Source organism: Leopardus geoffroyi, chromosome C2 (assembly GCF_018350155.1).
Source record: "Leopardus geoffroyi isolate Oge1 chromosome C2, O.geoffroyi_Oge1_pat1.0, whole genome shotgun sequence".
Classification (NCBI taxonomy): domain Eukaryota; kingdom Metazoa; phylum Chordata; class Mammalia; order Carnivora; family Felidae; genus Leopardus; species Leopardus geoffroyi.
The window spans coordinates 84,204,999-84,222,825 of record NC_059333.1 but is presented as its reverse complement, the minus strand read 5'-3'; the positions used below and the strand labels follow the sequence as shown (position 1 = coordinate 84,222,825).

At 40.6% G+C, this 17,827-nt stretch overlaps 1 protein-coding gene across 3 annotated transcripts in view; it reads right to left on the bottom strand.

Moving 5' to 3' along the window:
* Positions 1–17,827, bottom strand: part of MCF2L2 (MCF.2 cell line derived transforming sequence-like 2) — a 262,524-nt gene that overhangs the window by 38,643 nt on the left and 206,054 nt on the right. For all 3 annotated transcript variants that reach the window (XM_045502829.1, XM_045502827.1, XM_045502828.1), the window contains 6 exons: positions 14,614–14,729; positions 13,379–13,448; positions 8,689–8,781; positions 7,594–7,686; positions 3,868–3,939; positions 483–608 (listed from right to left, as the gene is read on the bottom strand). In XM_045502829.1, the coding sequence (XP_045358785.1) occupies positions 483–608; positions 3,868–3,939; positions 7,594–7,686; positions 8,689–8,781; positions 13,379–13,448; positions 14,614–14,729 (570 nt within the window). The remainder of the gene's footprint in view (positions 1–482; positions 609–3,867; positions 3,940–7,593; positions 7,687–8,688; positions 8,782–13,378; positions 13,449–14,613; positions 14,730–17,827) is intronic.

Below are 17,827 nucleotides of genomic sequence, written 5' to 3'. Positions count from 1 at the left end.
ATCATTTGGATTAAGGGATGTACGATATATGCTTGTCAGACCTCTTCTGAGATCTGCGATGTGAAAATGGAGTTAGACTTTCACTTAGGACCTATTTTCAAAGGACTTTGTACCAAGAAAATCTGAGTCAAGAAGGAAAAAATTTTAATCTTTTAATAGTGCCATGAGTCAGAATAAATTAATCCTTCATCACTTGGCCCCGCCCATATATGTTCTGGTCCTTGAGTTCCTGGCTTTTCCAGAGTGTGGGTCAGTCTCAATATTCAAGACCCCAGGAAATACAACACAAGATTCCTGAAAATGCTAAGCTGTTGCCTCGATTCCTACAGCACAGATTTGCAGAACAATTTAGGCTACTTTCCTCAGAGTCCAATTCCTTTACCACAGGTCATCTCTCTAACTTTGCCATAAGCTATCTCCTATGTTTGTAATACTGTGCCTGCCTTTTGCTGAGATGTTCCAACACTTGCTATGGCACATACCGGACATCCAGTGACTGCTGCCAGGTCCACAGCCAACTCACAGGACTTGATCAAATCCTCCATCATGGCCAAAGCTTGTTGTAGTTCAGCTAAGAATGCAGAATCCTTGGTCCTCTTTGGCCCATTCTGTGGAAACCAAATGCCTTGTTGGAAATCAAAAGGTAAACCATCTACCAAGTGAACAAGGGAAACAGGACAGAGATAAGGAGAGACCAATCCAGCCAGCACAGAGACTGAGAAGGTAAATACATGGATCTCTTTCCCTGCTCCCGAAGAACAGTGGTTAAAGATACTTGCTGGTTTATATACATGATAAACACACAAGCAAAATAATCAACCGCACCTTCTGTACGTTGAACTAATGAAGAATGACGTTCACAAAATCATGGATATTATATTCCTGCTATATAAGAAACATACTGACCTTTTATTTTAAAAAGTTTATTTATTTATTTTGAGAAAGAGAGAGAAATAGAGAGGCAGAGAGAGAGGGAGAAAGAATCCCACACAGGCTCTGTGCTGAAACAGGGCAGAATCTCATGAACCTCGAGATCATGACCTGAACCGAAATCAAGAGCCAGACACTGAACAGACAGAGCCACCCAGGCGCCCCCATGCTGACCTTTTTTAGAGCATGAAAAACCCAGACCCTTTATCTAAGCTGCTCTCCCTGTTTTACATCCCACCAGGGGCCTATTGAAAAGTACAATCTCAGTATCATATTCCTGTGGGTAAATTTATGCTTAAAACCATCCCAGAGGAGGATATTTGTAAACTCCCATAGAGGCAGAGAATGAGCTGCCTGCCATGTGGAGGCTTACTAATGAGTATCATGTAAATGCCCTAACTGTTGGATTTGCCACATTGAATCCCCTCTCCAGCTCTACCCTTTCTCCCTCTTCTCCTTCTCCAGTCTTTCCCACATTCTATCACCATGAAAGACATGAAAGAGGTAAGCCAACATGGTCTGCACCTCCCAAACACAAAGTCTCAGCATTAAGTGGAAACATTGTAACTGCTAATTCAAGAGACCAATGTTCCAATTATTACTACTGTGACACTTAGGACATAATAGAGATGACTGTTTCCGTGTGAAAGTCTTTTGCTTACAGTTTCAGTATTTTATTCCCCTGCTACCTACATAGCATAGTTATCTGTTATCTGGTAAATACCAACAAAGAGATTTTGGTTTCTTCCTTTTTGTTTTTAAACACATCAATTTCTGGGGTGCCTGGGTGGCTCAGTAGGTTAAGCGTCCGACTTTGGCTCAGGTCATGATCTCACAGTCCATGAGTTCAAGCCCCGCACCCAGCTCTGTGCTGACAGCTCAGAGCCTGGAGCTGCTTCGGATTCTGTGTCTCCCTCTCTCTCAGCCCCTCCCCTGCTCATGCTCTGTCTCTTTCTGTCTCAAAAATAAATAAAAACATTAAAAAAATTTTTTTAAAACATCAATTTCTCCTTTTTTTTTTTTTTTAAAGTTTACTTATTTATTTTGAGAGAGAGAGAGTGAGCATGGGAAGGGCAGAGGGAGAGAGAGAGAGGAAATCCCAAGCAGGCTCTGCACAGAACCTGACATGCAGGCTGAATCCCACCACCATGAGATCATGCCCTGGGCCCAAATCAAGAGTCAGACGCTTCACCAACGGAGCCATCCAGGCACCCCTAACACATCAATTTCTACAACAAAGGACAGACAGCTCTTTGCTGCCCCCCTCCCCCATATAGCCCCACCTCTTTTTGTCCTCTACAGCAAGATGTAAGCAAAGGTTTGTGTATTTTCCTAATCTCTGCCTAAGCACTGGGGATCAGTTTCTTTGGATCAGGGATTTGAGTGACAAGACCAATCAATGACTTGAGACAAAGTCATGATCTCGCTGTGTATGAGTTTGAGCAGTTCGTGAGTTGGAGCCCCCCACCTTGTGCTCTCTGCTGTCAGCACAGAGCCTGCTTTGAATTCTCTGTCTCCCTCTCTATTTGCCCCTCCCCTGCGATTTCTCTTTCAAAAAAAAAAAAAAAAATATATATATATATGGTCATGACCCCATGGCTTGTGGGTTCCAGCCCCACATCGAGCTCTGTGCTGACAGCTCAGAGCCTGGAAGCCTGCTTCAGATTCTGTGTTTCCCTCTCTCTCTGCCCCTCCACCCCCCCCCCCCCCATGCTCTGTCTCTCTGTCTCTGAAAATGAATAAACCTTTAAAATATATATATATATATATAAACATCAGGAAAAAAACCCTCAACTTCCTTTTCGTGACTCAACTGCTCCTATTCCCTCTCCTTCCCACTAACCCTCCTCCCACAAACACAGCAGGTGGTTACTTTTACATTGCATAATGTAGGGCTCAGAAATATCCTTACACGTATTATTAAACTAACTCAGCCTAGCTCCCCTTGCTCCAGGCTATAAAATTATTATCTGTATCTTGAGCTTCTCTTAATTTGAAGGGGTCCCTGCCATATATTCTGAGCAGGGAGGGCATACAAATGACTGCTCCTCATGTTTTTCTTGTTAAAACCAGACTATTTTATAGGAAATTTAAAAGAAACCCCACTGGTAAGTCACAAATTTCCTGTGAAATGTGGTATGTGGTATGGCTCCCATCTCTTCTTCTTCTTTTTTAATGTTTTATTTATTTTTGAGAGAGAGAGAGTATGAGCTGGGCAGGGGCAGAGAGAGAGGGAGACAGAACCCACAAAGCAGACTCCAGGCCCTGAGCTGTCAGTACGGAGCCCGATGCGGGGCTCGAACCCGAGAACCACGAGGTCATGACCTGAGCCCAAGTCGGACACCCAACCGACTGAGGCACCCAGGCGCCCCTCATAATCCTACCATGCAGGAAAACCACAGCTGAGATTTTATCATATTTATTTCCAGTCTTTTATGTATGCATTTTACACATTCACTTAATTTCGTGCTCCTGTTAAAACATTTTTTTAAGTTTATTTATTTTAAGAGAGAGAGGGAATGTGAGTGGGGGGAGGGGCAGGGATAGGGAGAGCCAGAATCCTAAGCAGGTTCCATACTGTCAGTAATGCAGAGCCCAAAATGGGGCTCAAACCCACGACCCTGACATCATGATCCGAGCTGAAATCAAGAGTTGAAGCTTGACCAACTGAGCCACCCAGGCACACCTCCTGTTAAAATATTTCTATGTGAAGGAAAGAAAATGTATTACTACTTGTCCTGTTACAAACCTCAGGTTGAAATTGCCTTTAATTGTTTTGTTTTTTCTGTGACTGTAAATTATAGGATATATGCTATTTTAGAAAATATAAACAATAAAGATCATAAACAAGACAAACAAGATTGCCATAAATCCTTCCAACCAGAGACAGATACCATTGACAGTTAGTTATATAAGCTAATATTTAATATACAGTACCTTAGCCGAACCTCCTTCCTGGTCTCCTGGGTCTATCTCCCAATCCTTAGGAGTCTCAAAGTCCAGCAGACCCTGCATTAACCCAAAAGCCTTATTGGAAATTAAAAAGCAAAATGCCAACTAAATCTACCATGTCAACAATCTCCAGCAAATGCCAAATCAACAGAGGATGTATGTAAGTTTGTGTGTCACATGTAAGAGCGAAAGAATGGCACAGAGTTCTTTCCACAACCAGAATCATACTGGAAACATTATTCTGGAGCCTATTTTTTCCCACTTAACATATCACAAACATTTTTCCATGACATTATGTTTTTGTAAACATGTTTTTTAATTGTAGCAGACTGTTGCATTCTGTAGATAAATCATAATTAATTAATCTCCCTACTATTAAACATTTAGGTTCAATAATTTTTACTATAATAATAATCTTTGTGCGTTTTTCCTAAGGATAAATTCCTAGAAGTGAAATCGTCAATGTTAAAAGTTTTGATGCGTATTTCCAAGTTCTTTACAGAAGGACTATGTTCCCACCAGTCATATATGAAAGTTTGCTTCATTAGCCCCACCATACATGGAGTATTAACATTTAATCAAAAAGTGTTGTCAATTCAATCCACAGAGAAATCCTATCTCATTGTTTTAATGTGACTTTCTCAAAGAGCAGGTGAGTTAGAACTTTCAAAAACATGTTTGCCATTAGCATTTATTCTTTTGTAAACTGCGTATGTCCTCTGTTCATTTTTTTATTATTTTCTTTTTTATTTCAACTTGGAAGTATAATTGACATATAAAACTGTTAAGTATTTAAAGTATAAAGTTAAAGTATATATGGTATATATATTTGGTACACATATATATTGTAAAAGGATTGCCTCCATCTTGTTAATTAACACATCCATTACCTCACATATTTATCTCTTTTTTTTTTTTTGGCAAGAACATTTAAGTTCTACTTTTAGCAAATTGCAATTATATACACTGTTATATACACTGTATACATACATACACTGTATATATAATTGCAATTATAATACACTGTTACCAACTACAGTTACAATGTTTTACATTAGATCCTCAAGCCTTATTCATCTCATAAGCTGTAAGTTTATACCCTTTTACCAACCTCTCCCTATTAATTCTTTTTTCTAATAGTAGTCTATTTAATTTTTGTAAAAGAAGAAAAATGAATATCGCATGACTTGCATTACACAGGAAATCAGCACAACCACCTATTCTAGAACATTCTTCCTGTAATAAGCAAAATTTACTGCAAATAAATAATGTACCATTTTCCAAATCATATATATCTTAAAATCTAGGCTAGAAAAATTCTCTACATTAAATTTGATAGTTTCCATACATAGCCTATTTGACATAAATCATGGGCTCAATAAAAGTGAATTTCTGTTGTCCCTAAATGCATCTATTTTTAATATATGCTAATATGCAATATATTTTTAATCAGTTTGCCATGACTCATTAGACATTATGTACATTATGTACTCAAAGCTCTGTTCTGACTGTTAATTTTCATAATATCTCAGGAAAGATATTATTTCATAGGTATCATTTCTTTTTGGTTCTTTTTTTTTAAATTATTAACTTCTATGCACTCATTACTAGACATGCTGACCATCTGTCATGTATCTATCTTGCTTATATGATATTTTACCCAATTTTTCAGGTGTTTATTTTTAATGGTATAATCTATCATTTCTTTCCCTTATTTTTGTACTAGGGAAAAGCTTTCTCAGACCAGGATCCCATGATCCTTTCTAAGCCATGAGACAATCAGTCAGACATCCATGTTCTTAAAGAAGTTGATGGTAGGCCTTTCAGAATGAGCTCTGTCCCTCAGGGTGGAGAACACTGGAAAGTTCTTCCTTCCCTCACAGGCGGGCCAGTGGTCTGAACTTGTTTTTCCAGCATGCAGCGAATGGGAAAAACTGGTTTGCCTTGAGTGACCTCCCATGGTTTCACGCAGACCCCCTAGGAATATTTTACAGTGATTCTGTCTCTTGTTTCCTCAGTGAAATGAACTAACAAAATTCTCTAATTACTTTTCACCTGGACTACCTCACTTATGCTCCCAAGAAACATACCAGGAAAGTACTAGTACCACCTTCATGTTACAGTTGAGGAACCTGAGGCAGAGAGAGGTTAAGTAATTTGCCTGAGTCCAAGCAGTCTGGAAGCGTCAGAGCTGGATCCACACCCACGATGGCTAACTCCTCAGTCTGGGTTTCTAATTACTGTGCCCTGTGGTCCTCCGGCTATGGTACAGAACTTCATGATTGTCTCAGCATCACTTCTGTGGGAAAACTCGAGCACCTCGGTACCCGATGCCCCCAGACGGAGGTGGTGAGGACCCCCACTTGTCTGGCTCCTTCCTCACGGGGCTCAGTGGTAAGTAAGACTTGTCCAGCTTAGATGACAGTAAAGATGGGACGGTTACAGGAGTGTGAAGCCCTGAATGAACACTATTGAAACACACTCACAAATGCCACTCGTGGAGGGAGGCAGTGGGCATCACCCTCATTCCCACATCAGTGTGACATCTCTGGGTATAAAACAATGGCTATGTGTTCCCGGAAGCTTCCCAGGGGTCAGCACTGAGTGAGCTCTCTTCATGCATTACCCACTTGCCCCTCACACCAATCCTGTGAAGGAGGTTCCAGTATCTCACACAGGAGAAAACTAAGGCCTAAGAGGTCCAGTAATGCCACAGCTGGTGACGGCATAGCTGGTCCAGCCTCGGCTGGGGCTGCAGATGCAAACCGAAAAGGGCACCTTTTTCTGAGGGCAGAATGTTAGGCAATGAGCTTAACCTCCCTGAGCCTCAGTTTCTTCATACACCAGAGACTTTCTGGTGCATCTGATTGTGGGGATTAAATAAGAAATTTATATGGGAAGGTACCCAGTAAATAGCAGGTGCTTGTATTTTTTTGAGATGGTAACCACTGGGCAAGAGCTGCTCATAAAGGTTAACTCAAAACACAACATGGAGAAGTGGCTGAACCTTTCCCTCAGCTCACACATGGGGAGGCAGCCTGACAGCTCCTTCTGTCCTGTTTGGGTGTTTGGGAGTCCTCTCCTGCAGGTGTGCTGATGTCAGAGAAAGAACCACCTAGGTGTTCAGCAGAGCAAAATTCATTCTGTTATGTTGCTCTTGAGAAAGATCTCTTAATCTAGGGGTGGAGGTAGATGTTGCAAAAGGAGAAAAGACTCCGGTTGTGCCTTCTCCCTTCCATTGCTTTAATGTACATAAAATTGTGACTTTGAGGAAAATCACATCTCTTTTCTGAAGCTCCTTGCCTTATCTGTAAAATGGAGCCGACGATATCTTACCTGCCGATATCTTACATGAGAATAGAGGCTCTGGCTGCCTCCCTACCCTCTCAGCTGCCAGCAGTGTGGAGGGACTCCTTTCACCCTTTGCTCCCAAGAAACTCTCCAGCCCCAAACCAGCCTCCTTAGAGATTCATGCCTTGGGCTGCATGTTGGATTAGCCAGGCTTCCAGGTCCCTTTCAACTCTCTGAATCTTTGGTCTTCCTCCTCACTGAGGTGTGCTGCTTTAGACTTGGAGGACAGAAAAAGCCTGGAGGATAGACCTATCTTCACATTGGGAAGATAAAGTCATAGCTCTACATGTCTAAGGAAAAGAGCACCACAGCACGTGCATGTTTTCCCAGCCCAGGAAAGCACTGTCTCATTGACTTTACCTTTAACAGCATCTGGTATTTTAGAAGCCTCTGGCTTGGTCCTCTAAGATACTTGAAAAGAGGGATATTGTGATCCAATTGGCGCTGGCACACCTTTAAAAGCCAAACAGAAACAATGTGAAACAAAACAAACAACACCCAGAGAGAACAAAGCGGCAGCATTTGAAAACAAGAAATGAAGCGGGCTCCTTGTGGAAAAGAGGTGCACCCGTGCTGACCAGCTTTGTAAAGCTATTGAGTTGTTGGATCCCTCAGGAACACTATGTAAAATGAGAGAAAGGGGAAAGAGGATGGCTTGGCTAGTAATTGTATATGCAACTAGGGAAGCAGGACCATTTATTTCTTTTAGAAAGCAAGTCTGGTAGAACGCAGTGGGGCACTTCAAATCCTGAAAAAGATGCAGCCTGTGTTTGAGTTGGGGGTGATGTTGTCTATTCAGCTCATTTTGAGTCTGGAAGACTTGAGGACTTATGTGATGACTGATGAATATCATTCCAGGGAGCCCATTTAAAATTCCCCATCCTAATTTGAGAAACCTAACAGAAGACCATGGGGGGGAGGGAAGGGGAAAAAATAGTTTCAGAGAGGAGGCAAACCATAAGAGACTCTTAAATACAGAGAACAAACTGGGGGTTGATGGGAGGGCCGGCGGAGAGGGGAAACGGGTGATGGGCATTGAGGAGGGCCCTTGGGATGAGCACTGGGTGTTGTATGTAAGCGATGAATCACGGGAATCTACTTCTGAAACCAAGAGCACACTATATACACTGTATGTTAGCTAACCTGACAGTAAGTGATATTTATGAATGAATGAATGAATGAATAAATAAATAAATAAATTCCCCATCCTACAAGAGGGCTCTGGTTTGCTCATCAGGCTACAGCTGCTCCTCACAGCCCTGTCCCATAGAGACCCAAGGCAGCATCAAAACTTCCAACACAGAATTTCAAAATAGGAGAGACTTTTAATAAATATAAATTCAAATGCCAAACTCCCCTGCCTTGTTCATACTTCTGATTTCTTTAAAGACTTGGCACATGCAAACATTGCTTAGGGAAAGCAATTTGTGGGAGACTTTGTGGTCTCAACATTACCCCAAAGAAGGCACAGTCTTGACATTCTTGCCAGATTGCCCTAGCTCGGGGCAGATTCTTATGGTATTTAAAATACATTTGAAGATCTTCTTTCTGGAAGAGGAAAAGCATTGGAACAAATTAATCAGGTGGCATTTTTCAGGAAGAGAATAGGATGATACTGTTTATTCATTCGAATATTCAACAAGCCTGAGTATTTTCATGGTGTGAGGAACTGGGGGTGTGTGATAACCTTACGTTGGGGTGACTGTGTGATGGGAGGGCAAACAGAGGGCTCTAAACAGCCATAAGTACTAAGCACGGACATGAACAGGGTGCTGTGGGAGCAACTACAGGACTCTGGTAAATCAGTTAATTCATAAACCGGGATAGGTTTTTCATCTCCATCCTTCCTCCTCTGCTCTTTACCCAGGACATCACTGTTCCCCCAGAATAGCTCTGCAGTGAGGGACAAAACTGACAGAAAAGGTGCCAGTAGCTGACGGCCCCATCTTTCTCTCTCCCTGTCTTCCTATTATGATCATCATGAGCCAAACCTAGGGGGGAAAAAAAACCCCAAGAGACAGCCAAAAGGTACAAACACCCCAAGAGGAAAACATGGCAGTTTGGACACAGCAACATAGATCTAAGTCCTTTGGGCAATTCTCAGAGGAGCAGGCTCTGCCTCAGACATCACCTTCCACCTGTAGCACCAGACTCCAAGATGGGAAAAATTACACGACTATCCTAAGGCTAGAGATGAAAGATTCCAAGTGCTGTGTGGCTATTTCTTTTTGCCTCAAAGGCCATGAGAGATGGGCACATACCTATCAACAGCCCAGATAGAAAGGAGTCAACTTGCCAGCTCCATCCACTCCATCAGTAGGACCTGGCCCAGAGCAGCTGCACTTGTCATAAAGCCTGTGCCATTCTGGTTGGAGAAGCCCATGTGGCTGCATCCTCATGGACTTCTGTGTCCCTATGCTTCTCAGGCCAACTCGTGATGTCCCTCATGTGGACACAGGTTATTTCTTCCCTCACAGCTTTAGCTAGGTCTATTCTTCTTCTCCTTCTCCTTCTCCTTCTCTGTCTCCTTCTTCTTCTAAAGTTTATTTATATATTTTGATAGAGAGACAGAGAGTGAGTGGAGAAGGGGCAGACAGAGAGAGGGAGAAAGAGAAAGAATCCCAAGCAGGCTCTGCACTGTCAGTGCAGAGCTCGATGTGGGGCTCGAACTCACCAACTGTGAGATCATGACCTGAATGAACTGAAACCAAGAGTCAGACAGATGTTCAAATGACTGAGCCACCCAGGCACACCAAGGTCTATTCTACTTCCAAACACACTGCTGTAGTGAATGCTTTCTGTTTCTGTAGTTCTCCTCCTCTCCTGATGGATTGTAAGTGGTCATTTCACTTCACTCCAAGAACTTCAGCACTCTGTCCTTTGCTACTCTCTCCAGGAAAAACTACATGCGTGTGTGTATGGAAGGGAGATGACCCTTGAGGAAATGTTGTTCAGACAGGTTAAGGAACTAAAATAATAACTCCGAGCTTAACAATATGTTCATTATTTATTCACTTGAGAACTATCTACCGAGTGCCATTGATAAGCCAGGCACGGCTTCCAGAGCAGAGCAACCTACACATGGGGAACATTCGTGCCATACCAAAAGCCAGGCTTATAAAATATTACAAACTGATAAAGGCATCTCACCCACACTGGGTCCGTCAGAGCACAAAACACTGGCCTTTAGCACCTAAAACAATTCAAGGTTTCACTGCTTTCAACACTAACCACAAAAGGATTCTTTTTTAAAAATTTTTTTAAGGTTTATTTATTTTTGAGAGAGAGAGAGAGAGACAGAGAATGAGCAGAGGAGGGGCAGAAGGAGAGGGAGACACAGAACCCAAAGTAGGCTCCAGGCTCTGAGCTGTCAGCACAGAGCCCAATGATGGGCTCGAACCCACAGACTGCGAGATCATGACCTGAGCCAAAGTTGGAGGCTTAACTGACTGAGCCAGCCAGGTGCTCCAACTACTAGAGGATTCTTAAAAGCTGGAGGAGATTTTGGAGGTCCAGCCCCCCAGTGAGTAAAACAACCTCCACAGTCAGCCACCTTTCCCCAAACTTTCCCAGTAACAGAGGCAAATGGTTCTCCTGATGGATGCTGAGCAGAAACCTGTGTTCCTATGTCTGTGTACTATGTCTGCACTTTGAGCAATGCAGAACATTATAAGCCTTCAAACACCAACACACAACTGTTGACCTAAATTTGCTCTTCAATCCAAAATTCCTTAAAGAAAGGATATACACTAACCAGCAGCATAAGGAAGTGCCTGATTACCCTCACCTTCTTATAGAATAAATCAGGAGGCTAAAAAAAATTGCTACCAAAAATTCATATTCACACATGATTGTTTATGCATTAGGACAGAGCCTCTGGTGGTGGAGTGTCCAGATTAAGTTCTTGGCTTTGTCACTTACAAACCAAATGGCCCAAGTTCAGTGACTTAACCTTCCTATACTTCAGTTTTCTCAGGTATTAAATGGGTTTATGACAATAGTCAACTATGATTGCTGTGAGATTAAATGAGATGATGTATTTAAACTTCTCAGCAAATGCCCAATATAACATACAGAATACCCAATAAAAGGTAGCTATTGACAAAGCACTTTGTACTTTGTAGAACCCTTCTGCATACACTATTTTATTAGATCTCCACAACAACTTTACATATTGGTATGATTAAGCTTATTGTATGGAGAAGGAAAGTGAGACTCCAAGGGTTGAGGTGATTTAATGTGAGGTCATGCAGATAGCAAGTGGCTCAACTTAGACAAGAAGTTACATTCCTGACTCCCACCTCAGTGCTCTTTCAGCCATGTCTGAAAGCACGCTCTTTTGTGCCATGTCAGATCTCAGAGCAAATGGAACTCAAAGTAAACTACTGACAAATGTTATTCTGCATAGAGCTTGGCCTCTGGGGCAGGATCTTCCTGGATTCTGCAAGCTATAGAGTCTGATTAAAACACTTGGACAGAGCAATATTTCAAAACTCATCTCCACAGAATTCTGCAAATGCTACTAATAAAAGGTCAACTGTTGTGGTACATAATGGTTGAGGGGCCCATCTTATTAGCTAACAAATACATAGCAGTAGCCAATTCCCTCAAGGAGCCTCAAAGAATAGGTGGTCATGGTTTTTAATTACTCCATTTGTCCCAGACTAATAACTTTGTGCTTGGGAAGAATTTATTACCTATATTCTGTCTCCAACATCATAAATCATTAGGATTATATGCAGCATTTAAATGCAGGTCTGGATGGAATAATTTCTGAGGTTTCTCCCAAAATGGAGGACTATAGAAGGCTTTGCAAAACTTTAGGTGAGGAATTCTTCTAGGAAAAGAGGTTTTGTCAGCAATTCCCTGACCATTTCATTATACTTGGACAGTTTTTAAAATAATATCCACTTCTCCCCACAGGGTTCTGGCCTTTTCTCATCCAACAATTTAAACAAGTCTTTGCAATAATGACATAAGCAATTATAAAATATTTCTAAACTATGAAACTAGATTTCACATTGGTGGTTTGATGAATACAAAATTGCAAAACAGTATAAAACACTAATAATGCTGTAAAAGTAACTCAGAAAGGAAATTAATCAGATTGAATACAAAATCATTTTTAGTGTATCTTGAATTCTGGCACTTGATGAAAAGCCTATGATGAGGCTGTGGTGGAAAGCTGATACCGGGCCAAGAAAGGTCCTTCTAAGCCATTAGGAATGCTGAAGGTTGAAGGCTCTGCCTCTCCATTATGTCAAAGGCCTTGAAACCTGGGGATTTTTATTTTCTTGCTGCCAGTTTATCACAAGTACTGTTCGTAGACTTATCAGCCATAATTTGGATTGTTTAAAAATTTTTAAGCTGTTTGAGCTGTTCTGTCAGGCTCACAAAAAGAAAAAGAAGGAAGGGAATGAAAAGAAGGGCTGGTTGAGAGAGAGAGAAGAAATGGGAGACTTTGAGAGTTCAGGGCGTGAGGATCATCTGCATAGTCCTCCCAAGGGAAGAAAGTACTTGGTGGGGAGTGGTACTGGGCAATACATTTCTCTGTGACAGCTTACAGAGTACCACTGGACCAAACAGCCTATTCACTGCCCAAAGGAAGGGTGCAAAGAGGGCAAAAGGGAAGAGGTGTGGCAGCAGGGAAGGGGAAATAATCAGAAGTATGGTGTTGTAAAACAGGAAATCATAAACTGGGTGCTAAGTATATCCTCTATGTTGTATAAATAAATAAACAAACAAATAAATAAATAAAATGGAAGAAAATACATTTTTTGAGACTTTTAGTTTAGCATCAGTACTTCTCTTGAGAGTGTTAATACAACTTTAGTGAGGAATTTAAACCTGCTGTGTGATTCTTGTTTGAAAACAGCTCAGTCATTCAGAGCAGGATCATCTGGGGGTGGGGGGGGGGCAGTCTTCTGTGTCACCAGGCTTTACAGGAGGCCAAGCTTGTAAGTTGCTCCCACCTGTCATATGAGCTTAGTCAAACTGGACTCATCCGACTCCTGCTTTGCACTCAAAAGGCATGTGTAACTTTTTAGACCATTGATATTTCCATTTGCCCTTGCCTCATACACAGAAAATTAAGGGTTAACTTTAATCACATGGTTGTTTCGACTTACTGGGAGCACAGACTTACTCTCTTGAGAAAGCAACGTGCCAGAAGTGCAGGGTTTTCGGTGCACTTTTCCAATTCTTTTAGAAAAGTCCTAGGGAAAGAAAAGTATAATAATGTTTCAATTTTTTTACATGTATCAGGTTAAAACTTTTTAAAAGTAAAATCATATAAGGTTTTAAGAGGTCTTTAGAAAAATGCTGTTTTCCAGGCTTTGTTGCTCTTGACTCATTTTCAACACACCGATTTGGGAGAAAAAAACATTCTGTGACATTACTAGGATTCCTTGAAACTACCTACAGCTGTCCTGATCATTCTAAGCACTAGCTATAGATAGACAAGATGCAATGATGCTCCCTGCTACATGATAATAACATTAACAAGAACTTCTGCTGTTGCCGCTGCTACTGTTAATATCACTGAGAGCTTCAAGTAAGTCAGGCATAAGCTAAGTACTTCATAAACAATATCTCATTTAATCATCCACCAAATCTTGCAAAGTAGGGTTTCATAAATATGAAACCTGAGTTACATAGAGGTTGAATAACTTTTCCAGAGAAGGTAGCAGAAACGGGATTTCCATTTCACTTTTGTGTCTGACCAATGGACAGGAGACGTGTTTGAGAAGCAACTGTGGTTCAATTCACCAAGCAGTCTTTTCCTTTTCCATCAATTACATGTGTGATTTGGGGTTACTATATTGAGTAAAGAGAGGAAACGAGCTGCAGTATCATCTGTGAAATGAAAGGCTGGGAAGATGATTTCTAAAGTCCCTTCCTCCTCTAATTCTCTAAAACTCAACACCCAACCAGCCCTGGGCTACAAGGACAACTTGTTTAACCAGTTAGCATTTTCCAACACCCTAGCTCCCAGCACTACCCTATGACAGTACGTATGTGGATGTGTGTCTTGCTCATCTTTGTATTCCCAATGCTGAACACAGTGCCTGACATAGTACAGGTCCACAATAAAATGCTGATGCATGAATAGATAAATAAGCAAAGGAACATACAAGAAATATTACCTTAATGCCTGACACCTGGTACATGCTCCACTGGTGCCTTTCCCCTTCTCCCTCAGAGATCTGTGGCACTTCTTCCCTCCCTCTCATCCCATCCCACCCCAACCAAGTCCACGGACTCTGAACTACTTGCTTAAGCCTAGCAATGTCTAAGCATGTTCATCTCCAAATTCCATCAGTCTGACTGCCATTGTTCTTCTACTTTCCATTTTTCCTGATAATATAAATTATTATATACCTGTTGTGAAATTCATAAAGTTCTCTAATATTCCCAAAGAGAAGCTCCTTGTTATTCTGAAGAACATCTGGAATCAGATGCTTCAGCCAAATAAAATCCATTGGAGTGATATATCCCTGCAGAGGTGGAAACAAGGTAGGTTTTACAGGTAGGAACATATGAGAGATGATCTGAATTAGCTATTCCAGGGACCAAAACCCTAATAATTAGGAAATATGGTGTTTAGAAAAATGCTGTTTTCCAGGCTTTGTTGCTCTTGACTCATCTTGATTGACAGTTATCTCCTGAAACCCATTCCATCAAATGCTTTCTTTTGATATTATGTCCTTAGTGTGTCCATCTTCAGAAGAGGGTTAAATGGCAATGATAATAAAACGGCAATTTATAGAAAGAAAAAAATGTATTTTTAAAATGTTTATGTTATACAAGTCAAGTGTGAAAGCCAAAGACTTACCCATCATTTTACGACCAAACACAATTACTATTGTTTTATTATATTTCCTTCATAACTTTTTAAAAGCTTATTTTATATGGTTGTAATCACAGTAATCACATGTAATTCATATTCTGTTTTTCCACATGCATTTTGGGCTAAGCTTGTAAAATCCTACATATATTGTTTTTACTTTTATAAGCATTTTTCAATGTTGCTATATTTATTCAAAATAATTATTTTTTAAAATATAATTTATTGTCAAATCAGTTTCCATGCAACACCCGGTGCTCATCCCAACAAGTGCCCTCTTCAATGCCCATCGCCCACTTTCCCCTTTCCCCCACCCCCTATCAACCCTCAGTTTATTCTCTGTACTCAAGAGTCTCTAATGGTTTGCCTCCCTCTATCTCTGTGAGTTTTTCCTCCCTTCTGCTCCCCAAGGTCTTCTGTTAAGCTTCTCAAGATCCACATGAGTGAAAACATATGGTACCTGTCTTCCTCTGGCTGACTTATTTCACTTAGCATAATACCCTCCAGTTCCATCTACGTTGCTGCAAATGGCCAGATTTCATTCTTTCTCATTGTCAAGTAGTATTCCATTGTATATATAAATCACATCTTCTTTATCCATTCATCAGTTAATGGACATTTAGGCTCTTTCCACAATTTGGCTATTGTTGAAAGTGCTGCTATAAACATTGGGGTATAAGTGCCCCTATGCATCAGCACTCCTGTATCCCTTGGGTAAATTCCTACCAGTGCTATTGCTGGGCCATAGGGTAGTTCTATTTTTAATTTTCTGAGGAACCTCCACACTGTTTTCCAGAGTGACTGCACTAGTTTGCATTCCCACCAACAGTGCAAGAGGGTTCCCATTTCTCCACATCCTCGCCAGCATCTATAGTCTTGTGATTTGTTAATTTTAGCCACTCTGACTGGTGTGAGGTGGTATCTCAGTGTGGTTTTGATTTGTATTTCCCTGATGATGAGTGTCATTGAGCATCTTTTCATGTGTCTGTTGGCCATCTGGATGTCTTCTTTGGAAAACTGTCGCTTCATGTCTTCTGCCCATTTCTTCACTGTATTATTTGTTTTTCTGGGTGTTTTGTTTGGTAAATTCTTTATAGATTTTGGATACTAACCCTTTATCTGATATGTCATTTACAAATATCTTTTCCCATTCCACCAGTTGCCTTTTAGTTTTGTTGTTTGCAGTGCAGAAGCTTTTTATCTTGATGAGATCCCAATAGTTCACTTTTGCTTTTAATTACATTGCCTTTGGAGACGTGTTGAGCAAGAAATTGCTGTGGCATAGGTCAAACAGGAACTTTTTCCTGTTTTCTCCTCTAGAGCTTTGATGGTTTCCTGTCTCACATTCAGGTCTTTCATCCATTTTGGGTTTATTTTTGTGTATGGTGTAGCAAAGGGATCTAGTTTCATTCTTCTGCACGTTGCTTTCCCGTTCTCCCAGCACCATTTGCTAAAGAGACTGTCTTTTTTCCATTGGATACTATTTCTAGCTTTGTCAAAGATTAGTTGGCCATACATTTGTGGGTCCAATTCTGGGTCGTCTATTCTATTTCATTGGTCTATGTGTCTGTTTTGGGGCCAATACCATACTGTCTTGATGATTACACCTTTGTAGTAGAGGCTAAAGTGTGGGATTGTGATGCCTCCCACTTTGGTTTTCTTTTTCAACATTACTTTGGTTATTCTGGGTCTTTTGTGGTTCCTTACAAATTTTAGGATTGTTTGTTCTAGCTTTGAGACGAATGCTAGTGCAATTTTAATTGGGATTGCATTGAATGTGTAGATTGTTTTGGGTAGTATTGACATTTTAACAATATTTATTCTTCCAATCCATGAGCATGGAATGTTTTTCCATTTCTTTGTATCTTCTTCAATTTCTTTCATAAGTGTTCTATAGTTTTCAGCATACAGATCTTTTACATCTTTGGTTAGGTTTATTCCTAGGTATTTTATGATTCTTGGTGCAATTGTGAATGGGATCAGTTTCTTTACTTGTCTTTCTGTTGCTTCATTATTAGTGTATAAGAATGCAACTGATTTCTGTATATTAAATTTGTATCCTGTGACTTTGCTGAATTCATGTATCAGTTCTAGCAGACTTTTGGTGGAGTCTATTGGATTTTCCATATAATATCATGTCATCTGCAAAAAGTGAAAGCTTGACTTCATCTTTGCCAATTTTGACGCTTTTGATTTCCTTTTGTTGTCTGATTCCTGATGCTAGAACTTCCAACACTATGTTAAACAACAGCAGTGAGAGTGGACATCCCTGTTGTGTTCCTGATCTCAGGGGGAAAGCTCTCAGTTTTTCCCCATTGAGGATGATATTATCTGTGGGCTTTTCATAAATGGCTTTTATGATGTTTAAGTATGTTCCTTCTAGCCCGACTTTCTTAAGGGTTTTTATTAAGAAAGGATGCTGTATTTTGTCAAATGCTTTTTCTGCATCTATTGACAAGATCATTTGGTTCTTAGCCTTCCTTTTATTAATGTGATGTATCACATTGATTGATTTGTGAATATTGAACAAGTCCTGCAGCCCAGGAATGAATCCCACTTGATCGTGGTGAATAATTCTTTTTATGCTGTTGAATTCAATTTGCTATTATCTTGTTGAGAATTTTTGCATTCATAGTCATCAGGGATTTGGCCTGTAGTTCTCTTTTTTGCCTGGGTGTCTGTCTGGTTTGGGAATCAAAGTAATGCTAGCTTCATAGAATGAGTCTGGAAGTTTTCCTTCCATTTCTA